Genomic DNA, 25,025 nt, shown 5'->3' with positions numbered 1-25,025 from the left:
GGAAAGAGCAGTGTTAGGCCAATGCAAGCACTAAAGCTACACCCACACCGACCCCCCTCCCTTCCCCTTCCCTGCGTATCAACAAACACAGTGCTACACCACTTCGCAATATGTACTGATCCCATGTATCTATTAGAAACAGCTATTCACTGAACAATGACAAGCAGACTTCAGAACACCGGGATACATTTTCTTTCTTTTGTTAAAGAAGCCTTCAATTTTTTGAACATAAATATCTCTACATCCTCAATATTGATCACCGTGGCTTGTCTTCCATACAACAAATGTCCCAGTGATTCTGCCAGTATTCATTTCGTCAAAAGTGCCATGGCAGAAGATTGGTGAAGCTGCTTCTGCTTCCTTTGAACCTGACACTGTTTAAATCCATCTCCTGCACCTTAATGGTAATATAAAAGCGGCTCTTCAACAAATACATATTCCTGTCACTGAGTTTGTTGCTTCACATAAACACTCATCAATCTCATTGTTCAAGTTTATTTCAATTTTACATCCTTGATTTATCCATTTGTCAACAAATGACAGAGCAACAAATACAACTTGCCATGATGAAATGCAGGAGACCACAGCAACAGGCATGACCTATACAGAAACCTTACATACCAGCGAGAGTGATCAGCCATGCGTGATGTAAGCTGATTCAGGTTCATCACTTCTATTAAGTAGCCTGTCCAGTTCTCTGATCATCTTTTGGTTTCTTTAACTTGTAGGCCTTAAATATATTTTACTCCATAAATATGATGTGCAAGTGTGCAGTTGACAGTTGAATTGCAAAGCAATATTTTTTGTGGCCTGGACTGGAGCATCCATTTAAATCTGTAACACTTCTCAGAGCGACCAAATGTCACTGTCTGGATAGATTACTGAAAAAGAGCACTTTAACCACTGCTAAGGGACGAGTTCAGGCTGTTCTGTCTTAATGCTTTATTCAGCTTTAGCCTTCTTTCAAAATCTACATCAAGTTATGTGCACAATGTATAACTAATATTTTTTTTTTATTAGAATGCGAACAAATTCTCAAGTACTTTCTTCAGATGAAGTGTGCTGCTTGTTTTGCTTTATTCTGAACAAAGAAATGCCACTTATTCACCCTTGCTTTCAAGAAGCTACCCACCTGTTAGCCCAAGTTCAAATTGTGACGGACCTTTTGCCAATGATGCACCAACTGCCCCATTCCTGGCTCTTATTTTTTTTTCTTGGTCTTAAAAAGGTGATGGCCACAAAGCGATGAATTGCTGACTTGAAGGGTAAAAACCTTTTACCTTGCGTTTAGGGTGTGATCACAAGAAAGGCTGCCTTCAAGCAAGCAATGTGACTGCATAACATATAACAGTGATACAGCAAAAATAGATACACTGAACATTAGTACTTCATATGTTCCTTGGTAAACTTGGAGTAACAGAGTAACATACCAACAAAGTTCATGAAATCATCCATATTTACTAAAATGTCCCAACAAAGTTATTCAGCATATACAGAGGCTTAACCATACATCACCACGACTTTTTCCAACATGACCACAGATCATGAAGCATCGTTGCACATTATTCACAATGCTCACGCACATGTTCTCTCTTTGCAACCTGCTAGAGGACGCACATATATCTCCCCACCTAGTTCCGTCATCAGCTGCTACCAGGATGGTTGTTTGTAAACCCAGTGCATTTGTGGGCATCAGCACTCGCTGTTTGATAGCAAGAGCACAGCCACTCACAACCTACAGCTACATATTGACTCGCAAAAATGTACTAACTGGTATGCTATAAAAACCAACTAGACAGGCTCATTTCCAGTGCCACAACAAAGCTGTTCAACAGAGAATTGGAAGGAAGCATATGATGCTACAAACACACCATAAGAATCAAACAAGCATGGTAGCTTCATATAACAACACTGAACACAACATATGCACAGAAATAATGTAAAAAATACTGGCTTTTCAAACCGTAAAAAACAAAACAGTAGTTCTGCGTAAACTATACTCGAATTTCACACATGGGCAACAATTCTGCAGTTGCTAGAGATGTTTCTCAGAGACTGCATTCACGAGCAAAAATTAGCGCGTCACATATGAAAAAAAAAAAAACATTGCTAAGTCTCATGTAATTCTGATGTGACATTATGTCTTATATTTTGGTGATGCAACTATAGCAAGCATTGAAGACCTGAGTGTAATTACCACAAAATGAACAGAGCGGTACTTTCTACTACTAGCAGCCTCAGCACAATTAGCAACCAGAAAAGAGGGGTTCTAGCTGGGAGCTTTAAGGATGAGGGCTTGCAATGAAAATACGGAGCATGTTGCATTTTGGAGGCACAAAGGTGTTCAAACAACATGATTTGATGTAACCTGACTTTCACAAATTGAAGGTTTCGGATAAAAGGCATTTATTCCATAAAAAGCTTCACAGAACAAGAAAACTGCTTACTTTTACAAATGCACTACTTTCACAGCTTCTGCAGCACTGCCTGCTAAATATGAAATTGAGTATAAAGATAACTATTCAGTTCCAGCAATGTCCAAAGAGGAAAGAAAAATGAAGATCAAATAATCACATTCACAATTTTGCATTTACATGCAGTCTTCACACTAATGACTATACCACCATAAGTGCCGTATCATGCTAATGAGTACCAGTGAGTACCACTAATGTGCAAAGTGGTAACAGAACAATACAAGTCACACTAATGTCATCAAATGTCATTAAAGACAACACTGCTACGACTTTTGAGAGGCAAAGGCACTGGAACTGCAAAGAAAGTGTTGAAGCCAAGTGACCTACCACAGAGATATGTCGGCTGCCTCAAGTGACTGCATTCCACAGTGTCCTGCTGTACCCACTAGATGGCAAGTTAGTTGACAGAAATAGAAGAATTATGGAGAGAGAAATATCAGAATTGTGGCACTGGATGCAAAATGTAAAGCGAACAAGAAAAAAATAAGAAAAATAAAAGAAAGGTTGCCAGCGGAATTTTCTTGCCTGGGTAAGCAGTGTGATTTTTCTGGCACGCCAAGTTGTCCACGCAGAAAGCAAGTAAGTGCAATTAAGTCAAAGTGGAGGGAAAAAAAACCTCGCACAGACTATGCAGCCCAAGACTAACAACCTGTCAAGACCAGCCACATCAACAAATGAATGTTTACAGAGTTAGGGCTCCGTGGATTACACCAGGACTGCTCGGCTTCTCTTTCTTCATTTTCTAGTTTTTTTTATAAATCATGAATGATAGTTCGGAGCTATACACAGGTGGGATTGTTGTCCTGCAGATCATAGCCAGCATCTATCTCAGCAAAATTCTATACAATGTGCATAAGAAAGTGAACATGCATTTCTTAGATTTCTTTCTTTCGTAAGGTCATGTTGAAATTGATAGGAAAAAAAAGGAGAAAGATAATTTAGAATAAAGATAAAGCTTGCTCACTACCGTGTGAATATCACAGTGCTGCACAATCCACACAGCAGCCTCGATGGCTATAGTATGTTACCTTATCATAGTGTTTGTGTATTTTGCAGTAAACGTGTGACAAGATGACACTATTGTCAATTCATACACAGTAGACAAAGTAGCAAAAAAAAAAAAAATTAGATTGTGGGTTTTTATGTGCCAAAACCACGATTTGATTATGAGGCACACCATAGTCAGGGACTCCGGATGAATTTTGACCCCCTGGGGTTCTTTAACATACACCCAATCCACACCGCACGGGCGTTTTTACATTGCACCCCCCTTCGAAATGCCTCTGCTGGGGCCGGCATTCGCTTCTGCACCTTCGGTCTTGGTAGTGCAATGCCATAGACACTACGCTACCATGGTGTGTGGACGCAGCTGAAATGAAACTGAATGTAGCTGTAGAAACATTGTTATGAGAGCAGCATTCCGGGCAAGTTGGTAATCCATTACTTAAATGATATTGCGCGACAAAAAAACGACACGGACGTGAGAGAAGACGACACACCAAGCGCATTGTGTGTCGCTTGGTGCATACGTATGTGCTTGGTGTGTCGCCTTCTCTCACGTCCGTATCTTTTTGTCGCGCGATATCATTTAAGTAACATTGTTATATTATTTTAAGTTAACTAGGATGATCAGAGCCTTGCCAGCATATTTTTCTAGGGCTGAGAGTCCCAGGATTTCCATTTACTGCACACACACACACAAAAAAAATAAACAGTAAAAAATAAGTCAATGCTCCTTTAAGGGTATACCCCAAAATGTGGCCCAGTTTCAACGGCAAGATTCGGTTGCTGCTCAGAACAAGATTTGTTTGATGCACTGTACTGGAAATGGACACTTCTATAGCCATACTCTAGTCCAAGAAAGGCCACAATGGTTTGAGAAGGTTCTACAGGAGTTGGCTGTGCTTCAAAACTCGGTAGCTGACCGCTCTGCGCAACCAGACAGACCAGAGAAGAATCAAAAGAATTCCTGGAGCACAGACGAACGAAGCCAAGTCTTGTCATTGCAGTGTTGCAAAGAAAGCCCGGCTGGAAAAGGTTGCTAGCAAGGGTTCTGAGGGTACCACCTATGCAGCAGGGGAATATTACACTTCCGAAAAGACTGGTCTGAATTTTAGCCAAACGTGTATAATGGACATTACCCACCCACAAAAGCAATTACTCATAAGCATGTTTAGAAACCTCCAGCTTTGTTTTGTCCTTTTTTTACCGATGCTTGTACTGCTTGTGCACAAAAATTAATGTACTTAATGTAGCACAATCTCGTCCAAAATTTCCACATTAGAGAGCTTGGGTTTATTAATTTCAGGAATTCTGGTAAAGTGTGTTTTATGAACACAATCATCAATGTTCTAAGTAATTATAGTTGAGATTTATTCTTAAAATATTAAATAAAAGAGAAAGCAATTTCACAGTGCACCTAGGTATATGTTTATGAGCAGCAATAAAGACCATTTTATGATATTATCCTAGGCTTAGTATGACACCAAAACTGAAGAGACACTGCACCTTCTTCCAGAGGGAACAGAAGTATGACCAGGAAAGATAGAATTCTTTAGAAAAATTCATATATATATATAGTGGCCATCAGGTTTCCCTCATTATAGAGGAAGCACTTATTTGTAAGAGAACTCGAAATCTCTTTGTGAAGTGTGGCAGCACATGCTGCCATAAAAGAAAATCTACAAAAATGTTTACACAGCTGACCTTTAGGGCTTCTCTCCTGTGTGATAGGACATGTGGCTAGCAAGGTGGTCCTTCCGTAAAAAGGATGCATCACAGTAGACGCAGAAAAAGAGGCATTCTCCTGTGTGGCTGCGGAGATGCTGTGTCAGGTTGGAACTTGTTGTGAACGCGCTCGGGCAGAGACGGCACTGGTAAGGGCGCTCGCCTGTGTGGATACGCAGATGCTGCGTCAGGTTGGAGCTTGTGGTGAATGCGCTCGGGCAGAGGTGGCACTTGAAGGGGCGTTCGCCTGTGTGTGTGCGCAGGTGTGTGTTCATGTTGTACTTGTATTTGGTCACATAGGCGCACTGCCGGCAGGAATGCTGCTGGCCACGCACAGACACGAGCGACAGGTACTCATCCATGGATCCCGACGGTAAGAAACCTGCAAAGCCACAAGAAACATCGGAACATGATGCAATGTGTCACACATTTTATCGAACCAGAATAATGCACCTGGCCATCAAGAATTGCCATGATTTTCATAAAAAAACATGTGATAATGTAGACCTACCTGATCTGCACATTAGTACTGTAGTAGAAACAGTGCACTAATGAACTGCAATGCTCAGTGACACAAACAGAACAATTGGTCCGCATGAAGGCCGGTGCTTTTTGCCCCACCGGTGAGCACGGGAGGCATTGAGCTGATGCACTGTGGTATATGATGAAGGTGAGGGATTTTGTGACGTACTGTGACTACATTTGGGGATCACACCAGCGAGTGGACAGGTTACGATGTTTGAATCATTGAGCACTGTACACTTCACACAAGTTCCTACATCTCTATATGAAACTGGCTCTCCTGAATACAGAGACCTGCTGGCAACACACAGAGGCAGCATTTGACATGCCACTCCAATATTCTGCCGAAATGGTCAAAATTACTCTGTAGATGTAAAGGGTTCTACTTAAATTGAGGACGATGCAACGAACTATGGAAAAAAGAATGATGGGTGTAATGTTAAGGGATAAGAGCAGACTGGGTGAGGGGACAAACGCGAGTTAATGACATCTTAGTTGAAATCAAGAAAAAGAAATGGGCATGGGCAGGACATGTAATGAGGAGGAAAGATAACCGATGGTCGTTAAGGGTTATGGACTGGATTCCAAGGGAAGGGAAGCGTAGCAAGGGGCGGCAGAAAGTTAGGTGGGTGGATGAGATTAAGAAGTTTGCAGGGACAACATGGCCACAATTAGTACATGACCGGGGTAGTTGGAGAAGTATGGGAGAGGTCTTTGCCCTGCAGTGGGTGTAACCAGGCTGATGATGATGATATGTAACACAACAATATGCACTTACATTTTTAACCACATACTATAAGCTCTGTTATCATAGTACTATTTATGCAATGCAGCAAAATAAAAGCATCTGCTGATAGAACATCCCTGCTGATATATAAAGATACAAAATATATATGAAACATGAAATAATGATTGAAAGATTGTGAAAAAACAACTCAAATATTACTGGTAAGAACGCTGCCACATTTGCTGATGAACAATACTGCCATACTCTTGTGTACCTTAAAATTTTTTTTGTGATTGTTTTGCCCTTTCATAAGTTAAAGCAAAATGCAACTACAGAATGACAAAGGGAACTTTTCCATGAATTAATGCTACTGCTACTGCCATTACAACAAACACATGAGCAAACTAAGGAACAGATGTCTGAAAACAAGCATAATTCTAGCCTCTATGTTACCGTCAAACTGAAGTGACTTTTATAGTTTACATTGACGATTACAACTTAGACACTATAATAAAACCAGTTTGCTTCCACTCTTTTTATTCTCATGATTTGAATAGACCAACAGGGCAGCAAGTAAATTTGCCATTACACTTGTTCCAGACAGAAGCATAGCAGGCAGTCGGTAAACACACTCACATCACCATCACAAAAGTAAATCACTGGTAAATCAAACTGATGTCATGCAACAAAGGACACAAGTGGATGCTTTCTGAGAAGGATCTTGTGAGTCCAAACACACAACTTCTTGAAAGCTCTGTAGGAAGAATGGATGCATCTGAAATAGGACAGAGCACTGTTAGGCCGATGCAGGCAATAAAGCTACACCCACACTTACACCCCCTCCCCCACTACCCTTACCCTCTCTATCAACAAACACAGTGCTATGCCCCTTCACAATATGTTCCGAGCTTATACTGTCAAACCTTGGTAGAACGAACTTGTACTTGCAGTGGAAAACTTCGCTAAATTGCAAATTTTAGTAACTAGAGGTTTTAAAATTTCAGAACTAAAACTTCCCAAATTCCCACAGAATTCCTTAGTAAGCACTTATAAACAAATCGCACGAAGGTTGGGCCATCATGGCGCAATTATGAGTGCCAGTGCGTGCGGTGCAGATCACGCGGAGAGCAGCGCACCAATGTGGCTCATAGCGTCCGAGGTTTGCGTGTGTTGAGGTTGTGTGTTGCCATATATCTTAGAACGCCATGACTGAAGATGCTTATTGCCCGCAGCCAGTGTCCATAAATTAAAAAGAAAAGTTGAAACACATAGATATTCATCCAAAGAAAAAAAGAGTAACAGTTTCTGACAGCAAAAGTAAAAACAACAGCAATGAAAAGATGGAGCATTGATGACGATAACAAAGACACAACTACACAAAGTAAGCTTCATAGTTTTATTGGTGTCAAGCGCGCTCAGGCAAACATGAACAGATCTCACTCAATGACCATGAATTTGCTGTCCCAACAAGAGCGAATGCTTCGCACCGTGTTGCAGAAACTTGAGATTATGTGACTGCCAACAATAGATGCGTAAGAACTCAATGCTCATCGAGGCACCAAGCGTCTCGGCTTGGCCTCTGCACTTGCAGTGGAGAGATTGCCTCAAAGAAATGGCGCTTGGCATGTATATGGATGTGTGTGAGGTGGAGACGTGCACTAGAAAGAGAGGGCAGATAGGCACATGTTTCTGCCTCCTGTCTACATGATATGTTGTAAAAACCAACTAGACAGGCTCATTTCTGGTGTTACGAAAAAACTGCTCAATTAAAGATAAAGATTTAAAAATAATGTTTAGGACTACTGCTAATATTCATAATTATCGTTATCCTGCACAAGACTTTGCCAAGGTTGTTTAGGTCTTCATGCCTATGCAAAACTAACACCAATAGATGTGAGTATTTTTTCAGCACAACAATTATCCAATTATGAGATGTTACATCTGGCAACGTTGCATGAATATAAACAAAGAAAAGCTTTACATTCAGTGCATTTTGTTAACTGTGATGTTTGCTTTAATGACAATAGGCTGGGCTCTGATAACCAGGTGAATCATAGCAAAAGCCATCTCAAACTAGAGCCCAACTCTTGAAGTTGGTCATTCCTGTGCGAGGTTTCTTCAGTAGTTACACAATGAAGCCTAAAAATATGCACAACTGTACGTGTTAAGCATTGCTGTTTTAACAGGAGCATAAAAGCTGTACATATGCTGTGATGAAAAGGCAAAGGTGAAAGAATGCATTCTGATGTGCCTCTCACATCCGATTCGTCATTAGGAATTATATTTAAAGGATAATGCCAGAAAGTCATCAGCTATTATCTTAAGCTGGCTTGGCAGTACAGTACACCCTTTGTGTTCTGCATGGCCAAAACATTCAACTTTGTTTTAGGGTGGAACAGATAATGTGACCGAGAGCAAGACACCCCAAGGGCACAGAAATCTGAGAATTTAAATATTGTCAGATCCAGAAATTCCAGAAAGATTCTATATGTACAGATCAGTAGACTTGAGGAAAGCGTTTATAACATTGTGTGGGCTGAAGAGTCCAGTTTGATATAGCCTTATTCAGGCTTGTCACGTCAGATTAATAGTTTGCCAAGCATGCCTTCCTGCCTCCTATCGACATGGTATATTGTAAAAACGAACTAGACAGGCTCATTTCTGGTGTCATGACAAAGCTGCGCAATAGAGACTGCAAGGAAGCATATGATGCTATGAACACACCATAAGAATCAAACAAGCATGGTATCTTTGTATAACAACACTGAACTTAATATATGTGCAAGAATAATGTAAAAAATACAGGCTTTCCAATCGTAAGAGGAAAGAGTAATTTCATGTAAACTATCCATGAAAGAGTGTATAAGCACGACTGAACGAGGACGTAGAAAGAAGCAGATACACAGACACAGCGCTTCACTTCCAACTATAGATTTTATTTTCGCACGCATCAATAAATATATACCGTGCTAGTGGAACCAAACGTAACAGCAAAAAAGAACATTCAGTGGTGCATTTCGATGAATCGTACACGTGTGCAAGGCATGGCGAAAACATACTGCAGTGGTCACAAAGATAAACCGAGGAATTGTATCTCCTTTCCCGATAGTGACACCGAAGGCTTGCTTACACACTTTTGCTCTAATTTTGCAATCTCGTAGGCCTCCACAATCTCCCTCATCATCCTGCTATGAACCTTATACAGAATGGAAGTGCTTTAAACATGGGCTTGCAGGAACAATCTCGGCAGTGAATACCCAAATGACCCGAGATTACCCTAGTGACGTTGTAAAGTGAAGCGCTGTGCCTGTGTATCTGTTTCTTTCTACGTCCTCGTTCAGTTGCGCTTATACACTCTACCATGGATTCTAACCAACTAGCCCGCCAACGTGTTTTATCCATGTAAACTATACTTGGATTTCAAAAACAGCAGACAGTGCTGTGATGGCTAGAGAGGCATTTCTCACCGCCTGCATTCACGGCCAAAAATTAGTGCGTCACCATATTAAGATGAATTTTTAAAAAATGAATGAATGAATGAATGAATGAATAAACAAATAACTAAAAAGGTGTAAAATACCATGGCTTGACGTAACCTTCTGTTGCTTACACTACTTGCATAGTATCAGCAGCACTGCTTGATAAATATGAAATTGACTATAAAGACACCTAATGTGTTCCGGTAATATGCAAAGTGGAAAACAAATACAGCTTAAGGAATCAAATTCCCAATTATGAATTTGTATGGTTGCATTATAGTGATGGTGAAAAACGCAGTAGCAATAACTGTGAATCACGAAAATAACTCTTTATTGGGCGAACCTGTGACCCAGAAAAACAGGTTACAACACACTGATAGCAACGAGCACAGTCGGCGAATGTAGAAAATCTGGTCAACGGATGAAGCACTTCAGCTTTTATACATGGCTCTTCGAAGGTTTCAGCATAATTGCTGGTGCCCGTGTGCCTTCCAGAAATTACTTCACAATTCACATCACGCATACAATCAGAATACACAAGGTTCTGACAATTGATAGAACCATCGATAGCATTCGAGAAACTTCCGATACATGAAGACACGTCTTGCACCGAACAATAACGTTTAACATTTGTTAACTGGTGAAAAGCGATCACCGGAGAAAGATAAACAAGTAGATGTGTCAATATGCAGTGCAAAGGACAACTAGATTTGAAGTCAAATGATATGCAGTCTTCACATTAATGACTACGATTATCATTATTGCAATACCACGCTAATGACAACCAGTGAGTGCCTGTAATGTGAGTGGGAACTCCGGGCGAACAAGAGGCAGGCTAACGTAATCAAATGTCATTAAATATTACATTACTACCATTTTTGAGAAGCAAAAGCAAGCACAGGAAATGCAAGCACTAGAGCCAAGTGACATGCCACAGAGATATGTCGGCTGCATCAAGTGCAATGCATAAAACTGCACCGCAAGATTGCATTCCAGAGCTTTCTGCTGTACCCACAAGATGGCAGGTTAGTTGACAGTGACAGAAGAAATGTGGGACTGGATGCAAAATGTAAAGTGAACAAGAAATAAGAACAAAAATGTTGCCAGTGAAATTTTCTTGCCCGGACAAGCCATGTGATTTTTCTGACACAGCAAGTTCTCTACACAGAAAGCAAGTATGTAATTGCAATGAAGTCAAAGTGATGGAAATAACACTGCACAAGCTATGCAGCCCATAGACAACAACCTGTGAACACCAGCCATGACAAAATAATTGTTCACCCGAGCAATGCTCGAAATTGGTCAGGGCTTTGTAGTTTGCACAGGAGTGATGAGTCTTTCGTTTTCCATTTTATAGTTTATCATTAAATTACGAATGACAAGTCAGAGCCATGCACATGTGAGAGTGTTGTCGTCCCAGATGATAGCCACCATTTAAAGTCAGCAAAATTCTACAGAATGTGCACAAAAGATTTCACATGCAATGCTTAGATTTCTTTCTTTCATAATTATGATAATGTTGTAACTGATGCAAAAAAGGAAAACAAAGATGAAAATTAGGTTAATGATAAAGGTTGTTAGGCACTGTGTGAATCTCACAGTGCTGCATAATCCCCCATAGCAACCCTGATAGCAGTGGTAAGTTAAGTTACCTTACAATAATGTTGGTGTATTTTGCAGTAAACCTCTGAGAAACATCACACTGTCATCAGTTTACACAAGTCATAAGATGCCCTAAACCTTGCATGCAACCTTGGTCACCAGTCAGTAGCTTGGGATGTCTAGGCAACTGGTTCAGGCCAGAAGCAACCTCTACTACAACATTTCAATACTGCATACCATATCCATGTGTTATTTACAAAGGATGTCAATGAACATCGCCTGTGACTTCTCTAGACTTACGACTCTTTTCTCTATTCATTGTTGGAAAAGGGCCAAGCAGATCAAGGTCTACATGAAAGAACGGTTCGTAGTGAACTTCAATAGGATGAAGGTGTCCGACAGGTGGCAGGGGAGGTTTCTTCCAGCGCTAACACAATTCGCAAGTTGCGATACAACGATGCACAGAGCGGTAGTGACCCGACCAGAAGAACTGGCGTGGTACACGGTTGTATGTACACAGAACTCCAAGGTGTCCTGCCATCAGTACATCGTGAAGCTGTTCAAGAATGATGGATCGCAGATGACGAGTAGGAACAAGGAGCGACTCAGGGCTGTCAGGGTTGATATTGTGGCACTAGAGGATGCTGTCATGCAGCACGAACATGCGGCACGTGTTGTCAGTGCTACGAGATTGCACTCCGGTGATGATCAACTGTAAGGATGCGTCGCATTTTTGTTCAGCGCACATGTCGGTCATGTCAGTCAGAGCCATCACGCAGGCCGCCGGATCATGTGCAACAGGATCAAGAGGATCCCCGGGGTGACAAGAGAGGCAGTCAGCGTCCTTGTGCAGACATCCAGACTTATAGTTGACAATAAATGAAAATTCCTGGAGCCGCAAAACCCAGCAACCAAGCCGTCCTGGAGGGAAGACAGCCAGCAGAGTGCGTGGTGGTCTGTAACGACCGAAAACGTGCGGCCGTACAAATATGGCTGGAACTCTGTGACAGACAGCCCAAACTAAAGCCAAGCGCTCCCGCTCGGTGATGGAGTGATTTCTTTCAGAAGGTGACAGCAGGCGACTGGCGTAAGCTATCACGCACTCGGTACCATTCTATTGTTGGGCGAGAACAGCGCAGATGCCATGGCCGCTTACGTCAGTGTGGACTTCAGTCGGTGCAAATGGATCAAAGTGGGAAAGTATAAGAGGGGTAGTCAGAAACTTGATAACAGCGGCGAACGCGTGAGCCTGCTCCGGGCCCCACGAGAATGGCATGTTCGTCTTTAGAAGATCTGTCAAAGGCCGAGCAACATCGTCGAAGTTTTCGACGAAACGGCGAAAGTAAGAACACAGGCGGACGAAGCAGTGCACGTCAGAAGCAGAACATGGCACCGGGAAACTGCGTACGGCGCAGTGAAGGCTGGCTTTTCGGAAGACCGCGAGAATGGCAGCAAGTTGGGTAAGGTGGCTGCCGAAAGTGGGAGAAAAAATAATATTGCCATCAAGTCAACAAAAACAGGTGGTCCATTTGTAGCCTCGCAGAAGAAAGTCCATCATATGTTCAAATGTCGCAGGAGCATTGCATAGGCCAAAGGGCATGACTTTGTCCTGATATAAACCATCCGGTGTGATGAAGGCCGTCTTCTCAGGGATCATTTCATCAACTGAAATCTGCCAGTAGCCAGATCAAAGATCGATGGATGAGAAGTATTTAGCTCCGTGCAAGCAGTCCAAGGCGTCATCGATGCGTGGTAATGGGTAGACGTCTTTTTGGGTGATCTTGTTTAAATGGCGATAATCGAAGCAAAACGCCAGGTACCGTCCTTTTTTTTCACAACGACGACAGGCGAAGCCCAAGGGCTGGCTGATAGTTCAATTACCCCTTTGTGGAGCATTTTGTCCACTTCTGATTGGCTGACTCTACGTTCAGCATGCGATACACGATAGGGACGCTGACGCATAGGATTAGTTTCTCCAGTGTTTATACGGTGGTGAACAGCAGATGTTTGGCCTAAGGGCCTGTCGCCAAAATCAGATGTCACGGCACGATTCGAGGAGAAGACGTATGTCCGTGGCCTGTGTCGAGGTGAGGTGCAATCATCTTCGCGAAGTCATCCGTTAAGGAACCAGAGCTGTGTGCTGTAATTGGCGCTAAGAAACGACTTTCGGCATCCAGAATCTCAATGTCAAATTTGGAAGTACTAGAAACGCTAGCCAAGAACATGCTGGCCAGAAGCACTTGAGGGCACAGGCCGAAATTCAGAAGCTGAAGAACAATGCTGTTATTAGTAACCGTGAGTTGAGGCAGTTCCAACTGAAGAACGCTGGTTGCGCCGTCGATGAGAGCAGAATGGTTGCATAAAAGTCCAATTCAAGGATAACGTCGTGAGTGAAGTTGCGGATCACAGCAAAGAGAACAGAAGTAGAGCGGCCGGCTATACTTAAACACGCAGTACACATTCCAAGAACAACCAGCATGCTGCCGTCGGCTACACGAAGCACTTGTGCAGCTGCTGGAGTGAGGACCACTTTTAAACTAAAGCCCCTTACTGTCTACGCAGGCTAGCACTCATCACAGATAAGTTGGCTACAGTGTCGACGAGTGCTTGGACAGGTGCGCTGTCAGTTTTAACATCAATGACACTTCTCTTTGTGGGCGCAGCCAGAGGAATTGCTGCAGTAGTAGCAATGCAGCATCACCTGCAAGGGTCGCATTCCTTAGTTTTCCGAAGGGTGCAGTCGAAAGCCACAGGATACAAAAGGCGACGTGGCTGCGGCGAACGAGAAGATGGGCGACATCTTTGCGGTGAACGAGACTGGTGTTGGCGCGCCGATGGTGAGCGACTGTACCACGTGTTCCGAGCAGAGTTGTCGGCGCTGTTAGACTTGGCAGTGGGTGAAACATTGCGGGCATTTCCATTAAAATGGCTCAGGTTGGTCAGCGTGCAAGGTGTTTAGGGCCACAAGGTGCGACAGTATCGGGCGACGTGACCAATGCGGCGACAGGTGAAACATACAGTCGACTCCCGATAATTCGAAGCCGCTTAATTGGAATTTTTGGTTAATTAGAAGTGCAGTGCTGGTCCCGTCAGTTTTGCATGTAATCCTATAGAAGAAATCGCTCGATAATTCGAAGTCCTCATCCAGTAATATTGTTTAATTGGAAGTTAATTTTCAGCCGGGATCCTCGAGGTGACCGTCATTCTTTGGTAGAATGTGTAATTTTTCAAGTGTTGCAACAGTTCCGTGCTCCGCGTTGGTGTCATCGCCACCGCAGCCGCCCGCAACGCCATCCTTCTTGGAGCGGCACGATTATTCATTGCTACGGCTGCCATGGCCTCCGCGATCAACTCCGGCGGGAGGCGAAGCAACTCCCGCCGGAGGCCACGTGCGGCTGCCGCGCGTGGCCGGAGCTGGTCGCGGAGGCCACGCGGGTGCCATAGGTGCACGCAGCGCTGCATACTGGCAGTGGCGAGATTGTGCGAGATTAACCTTGCAGCGTGCGCAGCGTATGTCGAGGCGTGTGTTAGTCGAGCGCCTTTGTGCGGGAAGCTCGTAGGCTAGGTTGTTCCACGAGTGATTCGGAATTGACTGTACTTAGTCGCGCAGTTTATAGCCATGGCAAACCGTGGCTCTTATCGCACGCTCGACCTGGCAATGAAAGTCGAGGTTTTGAAGGAAGTTGAGAAGGGAGGTGCCGCCAAACAAGACATAGCGCGGAAGTACGGGATCAAGCCGAACACGCTCTCTAACTACATCAAGAACAAGCGCACAATAATGGATGCGTTTGAGAACGACAAGTTCAAGACTTCTCAGAAGCGAATGCGCACCGGCGCTTACCCAGATTTGGAGAAGGCTCTGCTGGTTTGGATTAGGGAGGCCAGGAGCAACAAACTTCCTCTCAGCGGAGACATCGTTGCGATGAAAGCCCGAACGCTTGCAGCAATGTTGGGGATCGATGACTTCGTTTCGTCAGATGGATGGCTGACGCACTTTAAAGATCGCCATGACCTGGTTTTCAAGAGCGTGTGTGGTGAAAAGGCGTCCGTTAACCAGGAACGCGCCACGTGGAAGGACGGAAAGCTGCGTGAATATCTCGCCGAATACAGACCGGAAGACATCTTCAACGCAGATGAGACTGCACTCTTCTATCGGCTTCTACCAGAGAAGACCCTGACATTCAAGGACGACGACTGTGCTGGGGGCAAACGCAGCAAGGAGAGAGTGTCGGTGCTGATCGCGGCAAACATGACTGGCATGGAACGATGTCGGTTACTTGTGATCGGGAAAGCCGCGAAGCCGAGATGTTTTAAAGGCGTGAAGACGCTGCCTGTGGACTATGCGGCGAACAAAAAAGCGTGGATGACGGCCGAAATCTTCAAGAGCTGGATAAGCAAATTGGACCGCAAGTTTGCTGCTTCGAACCGCAAGGTGTTGTTCCTTGTCGATCACTGCAGTGCTCACGTGAATATGCCAGCCTTGAGTGCAATACGCTTCGCATTTTTGCCTGCAAACACAACGGCTGTTTTGCAGCCAATGGACCAAGGCATCATCAAGAATGTTAAAGTCCTGTACAGGCGGCACCTCTTCGAGCGCATGATTTTGTGTATGGATAGCTCCACAAAGTACGAGGTGAGCCTGCTTAGTGCCATCCACGTGTTGGCGCGAGCATGGGATCGTGTGAAGCAAGAAACAATCGCAAACTGCTTCAGGGCTTGCGGTTTTGTGGCAGCTTCTTCAGAGGATGCCTCTGAAATTTCAGCGGAAAAAGCGTCAACAAGCGAGCTTGACGGCACTGATTTTGGTGATGCTCTCGGGGACGTCAATTTTGAAGATTACGTCGCCGTAGACAAGGCGGTCGAAACGTGCGGTGCGCTGACGGATAGCGAAATTGTAGAGATTATTCGGCCCCAGGAAGCGACCCAGGAAAGCGAAGATGACGTTGAAGGTGAGCCGCAACCTAAGGCTGCCGATGTAGCTGCGGGCCTTGTTCCTGCGGAGAGCTTCTTTGCCGCTGAAGGTAACGCGGAAAAAGCGTTCCGCCACATTTACAGCCTGCAGAATTTGCTTTCAGCAGCGATTCGGCAAGAAGAAGCAAAGCAAGATGACCGACTATTTTTCTTAGAGAAAATACTCGATTTCGCCACAAATAAAGTGCTGTTTTTTGTGCTTTGTGCTTAATTTGAAGTTCGCTTAATTCGAAGTTTTTTGCGGTCCCCGTGAACTTCGTATTAACGGGAGTCGACTGTATTGGCTGGTCGTCCGCAATTCTCCACTCAGTTGGGTTGTGATAACGTGGAAAGAAGCGTCGAGGTGGAGCGAAAATAGTAGAAGGGCGTTTGTTAGCTCTGGGATTGGTGGCAGCACACACAGACTGACTGAAAACCTATGTTTTCAAGTTCCTGTTGAACGATGGCTTGTACGAGGGGAACTGAAAATGTGGTAGCATCAGGGCTACACGAACACAAAGCTGTGGGTGCCATCGCATCCAGTTCACATCTAACGATTCGCACCACATCCTCTGTTGGCGACGCATGCTGCTGTGCCGGTTGATTTTCACACTTCGGCAATGCGGCAGTATTGGGAAGTCTGGCAAATGGTTACAAGATGCGTCGGCTTTCGGCCTGCTCGAATTGTCGGCACTCTTTAATGACAGCATCAACTGAAGAGCAGCTTTTGCACATGAGCAGATTAAAGGTGTCTTCAGCAATGCCCTTAAGCACGTGCCCAACCTTCTCAGATTCCGTCATGTCGTGATCAGCTTTACGACAAAGTGCCAGCACATCCTGGATGTACGAGACATAGGACTCTGTGGGGGATTGGGCAGGGGAGGCTAGTTCCTGCTTTGCAGCAATTTTACGGCCAACTGGTTTGCCCAACAACTCTGTCAACTTTCGGTCCCAGCTGGTTAGCTTCTCTTTGTGGTTTTCATACCACACCTTTGCCGTGCCTCTTAGGTAGAACAACAGGTTAGCTAGCATAAGTGTAGGGCCCCATCTACTGATTCCACTCACGTGTTCGTACAAAGCTATCCATTCTTCAACGTCAGTGCCATCGGTCCCACAGAAAGTTCCAAGATCCTTGAGTTGCACAACCACAACTGAAGGTGACAGCGACGCAGCTGGCGACGGTGACGTTGGAGGCAGCAACGATGTTGATCTCGCGTTGCCATCATTTATGGCACGGACGGTGATGCGACGTCCACTGCAGAGCTCCATTTCCAGCTATAGTACGCCGCACCTCACACCAATATGTTACGGGGATGTCGGGAGTATAGAAAGACTGTATTTACAATATATATACAAGATGAGTCAGAGTAGTTAAGATGGCTCACCACCAACAACACGCAGCAGCTGGCATCTCACGATCCGTCTTCTTTCTCTCTCTTCTTTCATCCTTCCGTAACGATATCTACAGAGATTCCACAGCTACCTTAATTCTCTACAAGAAAAGTAGGAAGATACCTATAAAGAAAGGGGTCAGACAAGGAGACACAATCTCTCCAATGCTATTCACAGTGCGCCTGGAAGAAATCTTCAAGCTATTAAACTAGGAAGCTTTACAAGTAAAGATCAACGGCAATTACCTCAGCAGCCTTCGGTTTGCCGATGACATTGTTCTATTCAGCAACAGTGCAGACGAGTTACAACAAATGATGAGGACCTTAACAGAGAGAGTGTAAGAGTGGGGTTGAAGATTACTATGCAGAAGACAAAGATAACGATCAATAACTGGGCAAAGGAACAAGAATTCAGGATCGCCAGTCAGCCTCTAGAGACAGTGGAGGAGTATGTTTACCTAGGTCAAGTAATCACAGGAAACCCTGACCATGAGAAGGAAACTTATAGAAGAATAAAAATGGGTTGGATCGCATACGGCAGACATTGTCAGTTCCTGACTGGAAGCTTACCATTATCATTGAAAAGGAAGGTGCATAATCACTGCATTTTACCGGTGCTGACATGCAGGGCAGAGACTTGGGGACTGACAAAGAAGCTTGAGAACAAGTTAGGGGCCGCATAAAGAGCAATGGAACAAAGAATGCTAGGCATAACCTTGAGAGACAGAGAGAGAGTGGCTTGGATCAGAGAGCAAATGGTGTAGCCGATATTCTAATGGACATTAAGAGAAAGAAATGGCGCTGGGCCCCAGGTCATGTAATGTGCAGGTTAAATAATTGCTGGACCATTAGGGCTACAGAATGGGTACCAAGAGAAGGGAAGTGCAGTAGAGGAAGGCGAAAGACTAGGTGGTGCAATGAAATTAGGAAATTCATGGGTGCCAATTGGAATCTGTTGGCGCAGTAGAGGGGTAACTGCCGACCACAGGGAGAGGCCTTCGTCCTGCAGTGGACATAAAATAGGGGCTGATGATGATGATGAAGGCAGTCTAAATATTTGCAGCATTTAAGAAATTTATTTAGGCCCCTAATCTTTAGGACTTCTTTCCAGTGTGAGAGGACATGTGTTTGTCGAGGATTTCCTTCCGCGAAAAGGATGCAGTGCAGTGCACGCAGGAAAAGGGGCGCTCTCCTGTGTGGCTGAGCAGATGCTGCTTGAGGTGGCACTTCTGAGTAAATTTGTTAGGGCACAGGTGGCACTTGTAGGGGCGCTCGCCTGTGTGGCTGCGCAGATGCTTTTTCAAGTTGGCATTCTGAGTGAACCTGTTTGTGCACATGGGGCACTTGAAGGGGCGCTCGCCTGTGTGTGTGCGCAGGTGTGCATTCATGCTGCTCTTGTACTTGGTCACATAAGCGCACTGCCGGCAGTAATGCTGTTGGCCCCGCACATGCACGAGCGAGTGGTACTCGTCCCTGGACTCCGACAGTAGGAAACCTGCAAAGTCACAAAAAACATTGGAACATGATGCAAATGTGTCCCACATTTCATGGAACTAGAGCACTCAACCTGGCAATCAAAAAGATTTGCCACACGTGTACATAAAAAAAGAAGTGATGACCAGGGCCTACACAACCTCCATATTAATCTTGCGGCAAGAGTGCACTGACGCAATATATGTCTTAGTGAGGTACTTTTATCCCCATACGCAAATCACTATTCGGAATAAAAGCTCCTCTCCCTCTTACAATGAAGAGAGGTAGGATTTGGCAAGCAATTTTGATACTATTCCAAAATAGTTAAATTACATAGTATATATGTAGGACTCTACATTATATCGTTACTACGAACCCTACATTAACGAACTTCTCAAATTTACATATATTTTAAGAATCCCGGCTAGATTGCTCATATTTTCGATGTAAAAATATTCCCAAACTACGAATTTCAATACAGCGCACATTTCAAAATAACGCACATAGTCTGTTTTCGCCTTTATAACCGAGGAACATCGTAATTACGAATTCGGCTAGAAGTAACAGCGCCGCAACTCTAGCATGAAACAGAAACCGCGAGTGCGGTAGCTATCATCATCACTATGTCGAGTGCCAACTGCTTCACCACAAACTTCACCAAGGACTTCACGACAAAGGTTTGGCTATATTTGCGCGAGATCCAACAATGAATGCGGCTAGCGAAGGCAGCAAGAAGTGAAAGCAGTTTTCGCCGCAGGACAAATTGGGCATATCGCAGGAAATCGATGCAGGGAAAAAGCAAATCGATGTGTGCAGACAGCGTGGCATTGCCCCATCGACAGTCGCGACCATTTTGAAAGACCGAGACAAGATTGTCAAGCTTCACCGGGAATCGCAGCTCGCCCCTACGAGGAAACGGCTGCGACTGAGAAACTTTCAAAATGTGGATCGAGTTGTTCTCACGTGGTTCAAAGATGCCAGACTGAGAATGTTCCCGTGTCTGGCCCAATGCTCCAAGAAAAAGTCCGCAAATTTGCCGAAGCGATAACTGGGTTCAACGTGAGTGCGGGCTGGGTTTTTCATTTCCGCCAAAGGAACGGAATAACTTGGCAGGTAGTCTTGGGCGAGGAAAAAGCTGCTGACAGAGAAGGCGCGGATTCCTGGCGCAATGATCGTTTTCTAGAGGTGAGTGAATCATACTCTGAAGACATTTTCAACGTGGATCAGACCACATGTTCTTAGCAGCTCCTGCCAGACTGGACAATCCACTTCAAAGGGCAGCCGTGCAAAGGAGGGAAGAAGTTGCATCTTCGTGTGACAGTCCTGCTCTGCTGCAACGTGACAGGAACGAAGAAAATTGAACCAATCATCATCAGCAAGGATGCAAAGCCTCGCTGCATGAAAAATGTCATGTTGTTACCGTACAACTACCGTGCCAACAAATGAGCCTGTATGACCAGAACTCTTTTCTGAGCGGCTCATCAAACTTGACGTCCAAATGAGGAGGGACGACCCAAGAATTCTACTGGTTGTCAATTACTGCTCTGCTCACATTGTGAATGTCCGCTTGACGCATGTTCGCTTGGAGTTTCTGCCGCCAAACAAAATGCCCTTGCTGCAACCCCTAGACCAGGGCATTATAAAGAGTGTGAAAGCAGAATTTCGTAAGTGCCTGGTGCAGCTGTTGATTATCAACATCAGCCTAAAGCAGCCGAGTGCAATCATATTCGTCAGGCAGCGGCACTGCTCACAGGAGCTCGGTGGAACTTGCAGGTGTCCACCATTAGCAACTGCTGGCAAAAAGCAGGGCTTGTCAAAGCGCCCGTGCAGCTTGAAGATGACCTGGAGGTGACCAACAACAACCCAGGAGACCTGTGGACTGAGGTTGTGGAACTGCTGCCCATCGTCTCTTGGACGACCACGTGGAGAGCGACGGCACAGCACTAACATCTCCAGTGATGACGGAACCGAAGGAAGAGGACCCACCGAACACAGTGCCATGATGCACCCGATAAGGTATTGCGCAAAGTGGAAGATGTGGATGCATTCCTAATCGGCCGTGCGTGCTGCACGTGCCTGAAGCAAATGACTGATTTCTTCAATTAAAGCAGGTTTTAACTGAGTGAAACATATTTACTAGAGAGTATGCTTGTCTGCACACACGCCTACTGCATAAGTACGTCATTTTCCTTCCTGGGTTCATCCACTGGCTTAAAACCGTACTTTTCTCATTACAACAATATTTCAAAACAACCAACGATTTTTGGCGGTCCCGCGTGATTCGTTATATCGAGATTTGACTGTATCATGCAATCACCTATTCAAGGAAGTATTTCGTTTTTTCTTTTAAATTAAACGCCTGCAATGAAGCACAACAAATCCGTCAACTGATAGTTCATGATAATATGAATGGACAGGACAAAATGAAAGAAGTTAATATGAAAGAAAATGGAAAATGTAAGAAACACAAGAAAAGAACAAAGACATCACTTATAAATATTAGAATGGCACCAGATATGTAAGTAGAGGAGAATACTGCCATGTTACTGTGCATTAAACAAAGGAGCATTTCTCTCTATTAGCACATTACAAACATTCTTGATTATTAATTTTTGATTGCTTCAGCAAAATCAAAATGAAACTACAAGGCACTGAAGGTAACGTATCTAGCAGTTTGTATTACTGCCAACAATCACAAACTAAGCAAAATCTCTTTTGAAGACACGCAGAGTTCTACACTACACATTGCCCTGGCTGAAATACACTGTCTGCTAGCACATTCCAGTGTTGCAGTACTGCATCGCTGGTACTTTGTCGTACACGTAGTACATAGATGACAAATCCATAGGTAACAATTGACAAACAGTTATATCACTATCACAATGGCGAATCAATCATATATACAACTGCTTTGTCATGTGACAGAGGAAAGCAAGTGGAAGCTTTCTGCAAAGTATAAGGTGAGCTGGTTCCCTGACAAAGCCTGGGCCACACAACTTCTTGGTAGTTTTGCAGGAGGAATGGAAACATCTGTAACAGCATTGAAATCACTGTTAAGGCATATGTGAACACTAAAACATCCACAGACATTTGTTTACTTTGCATCCACAAACATATTTAGCTTGAGCTGTGGTACTACGCTTCACAATTTATTATGATCTCATTTCTCTATCACAAACAATTATTTAGACTCAAGCAAAGTCTACTCCATCAGATTAATATCTTTTTTTAATGCAAGAGTAGTGCTGCATCAAACACAAATTTCTATCTGCCCAGTTTTGATCACAATGGCTTCTTTTCCAAACAATAAGTGTACAGATACTCCTGCCAATGCTTACATAGCAGGTCAAAAGTTTAATTGGTGAGTACTTGTGAAGGCACAGTAACTGAACATGACATCTATATTTTCGTATACCACTTCTTAACTTTACCCTTAACCTTACCAAGTTCAAAGAAACTGATAAATTTGACCGATTGTTTTTGGACCCCTCCTAAGACATTGTCATTCAATTTTTTCCATGAGTAAGACCACTGAATCGCATAAAATAATGATTCTACGTTAACAATTGTTCGTCTTTGACCACTTTTGGCACATTGTGGAATCTGAGAAAATGAAACTTCAACAGAAAGTATTATTCAAACCAGTCTCCAGGGCTACTAATACTTCCCCAATATAACAATGCAAAATTTGTACTTTGGTTGACTTAACAACATAACTTTGAAATTACAGCAGCAGTGACAATACACAAGCTTCTGTCGGATTGCAGAATTTTCCGATCCGACATCTCTGTTTTAATGATGTCTGAAACATTGTTACATGCTCAGAAGTGTGTGCTGTTTTGATGATGGTGTTCAATTATTATTAAGTGCACCTTTACTCTCACCCCGATAGGCTTCTTTTTATCCATCAGTATGTCAAAAGGGTATGCAGAACTTTTTATGGTCAATCCTTCCAGTGCTGCGGAGTTTAAACGCGAGATTGTTAAGGGCCCCATGTCACAGAAAATCCAACGTCAGCTTCCGGTGTCCTGCCTCCAGCAAAGGACATCACTTCAGCAAAAATAATTTCGAACCATGCATACCCAACAACGCAAGCCCTCCATGTGGCACAAGGAACTTACTGAACCAATTCAATTTTTCAAGGTAAGATACGTAGAAAAATTTTAACGTATGACCTACACACAACCCACAGACATGATAGGCTTGGATTGTAATTTGAATATATGAGAAAACATAATTCTGTTACACGGAAAGTCGAACCCAAACCCCTTTTGACGCGACAGCATTTTCGAGCTGCCGTTCGAGGTCTAAGTAGGAGCGGCAAGGCCCCCTCGGTTCCTTGCACACAATAATAATAATAAATAAACCAACAAGCCACAAAGCTTGCCTTCATGCATACCATTCGCTGCCAGCGTTTCCCGGTAAACATTACGGTTACATAAGCTGCAGTTGCCAGGAAGTGTGAGATCACTTGGGGATCATTTAATGCTATCACGTTCAACTCTTAAAGGCAAGGCTTAAGCATTCTCCAAATTTTTCACTCATGCAAGAGCACTTAGTCTTGAGACTGACCTATGCCAGAAGTTTTAGTAGCAGTCGAATCTCTGACTTTTTCAACACTACCTGTGAAGATGCCCTTAGTCATTATGGCAAAATATTGTGAAACACTGCACATTACTGTACAAGTACTGGTATGAAGCACGTGATAGCTTCAGCACAAGTTCTAGGCACCAGACTAGATCAGTTGCTCACAAAGAAAAATATCGAACACAACAACCAAGTGAGAGAAAGTGCATGCATGCTCTCCAACCTGATACCTGATAACCATTGCTTCAGGAGCCTAAAGCTTCTAGGGAAAAAAAAAGGGATACAGATATTTCATACAATGAGTAAAATACATTCTTCCTGCATCATAGGCGCTTACCCGTTCTTATATTTGCAAAGCCACTCTTCTTACTGCATAGCATAGGCATCATTATGGCAAGTATTGACAACAAATATGCATAAGAACTTTTTGCGAAGTTTACAAAAAGTTGGAAACTACAAGCCAGGTGCACCATATTGTATATTTCAGTTCTCTTTCCTTACTTTCAGTACTTATATTAAAAGCAGCAATTAATTACATTTATTCATGCTTCTTCTGTGCTTCTTTGATGTTTCACCGAAGAATTCCCAAGAACAATCTGAGCAGTTATTTCTGCGTTACTCCCATTCAAAAAACCACTGATCAAGATACAATTCAATGTATCCCACTGTATGGTGTGCCTAATACTTCTTGAAATATTATGTTAAAAGACAGAAACATCAATAATGAGCACATTTTTACCAGTAACGAAATAATAAACTGCTGTCACATAGTTTGCAGCCTGGGCAGAAATGCTCATCAATGTCACAGGTGTTCAATTCAATTTCGATTATGGCCTTTGATATTTTTTATTCATCACACCTTGCAAAAAACTTACATTTGTCAAAAAGCCAACTTGTCATGTTGGAATGCAGAAGCCTACAGCACCGTCTACAGATTATGTAAAGGCTTCGTGTACTAGCTGGCAAGAACTTCCAACACTATGCTTGTCGAAAGATGCTCTGGATACATTACAAAACCACATAATAATTAAGTTTCATGGTCGAAGCGTGAAAATGAGGTGCAGAGCACATCCAAACATATACAGCTGCTGCT

General features: G+C 43.6%; 1 protein-coding gene across 1 annotated transcript; it reads right to left on the bottom strand.

The window, feature by feature from the left end:
* On the bottom strand, nt 1-19,606 carry LOC142558422 (uncharacterized). Its single transcript, XM_075670557.1, has 3 exons — nt 18,974-19,606; nt 5,181-5,624; nt 1-2,859 (listed from the first exon to the last, which is right to left on the bottom strand). The coding sequence occupies exons 1-2, from the start codon at nt 19,414-19,416 to the stop codon at nt 5,183-5,185; spliced, it is 885 nt and encodes a 294-aa protein (XP_075526672.1). The 5' UTR covers nt 19,417-19,606; the 3' UTR covers nt 1-2,859; nt 5,181-5,182.
* Nucleotides 19,607-25,025: the final 5,419 nt, after the last annotated feature.

This window comes from Dermacentor variabilis, chromosome 9 (assembly GCF_050947875.1).
Source record: "Dermacentor variabilis isolate Ectoservices chromosome 9, ASM5094787v1, whole genome shotgun sequence".
Taxonomy (NCBI): Eukaryota; Metazoa; Arthropoda; class Arachnida; order Ixodida; family Ixodidae; genus Dermacentor; species Dermacentor variabilis.
Note: the sequence above shows the minus strand (reverse complement) of the source record. Positions and strands in the feature narration are given on the sequence as shown.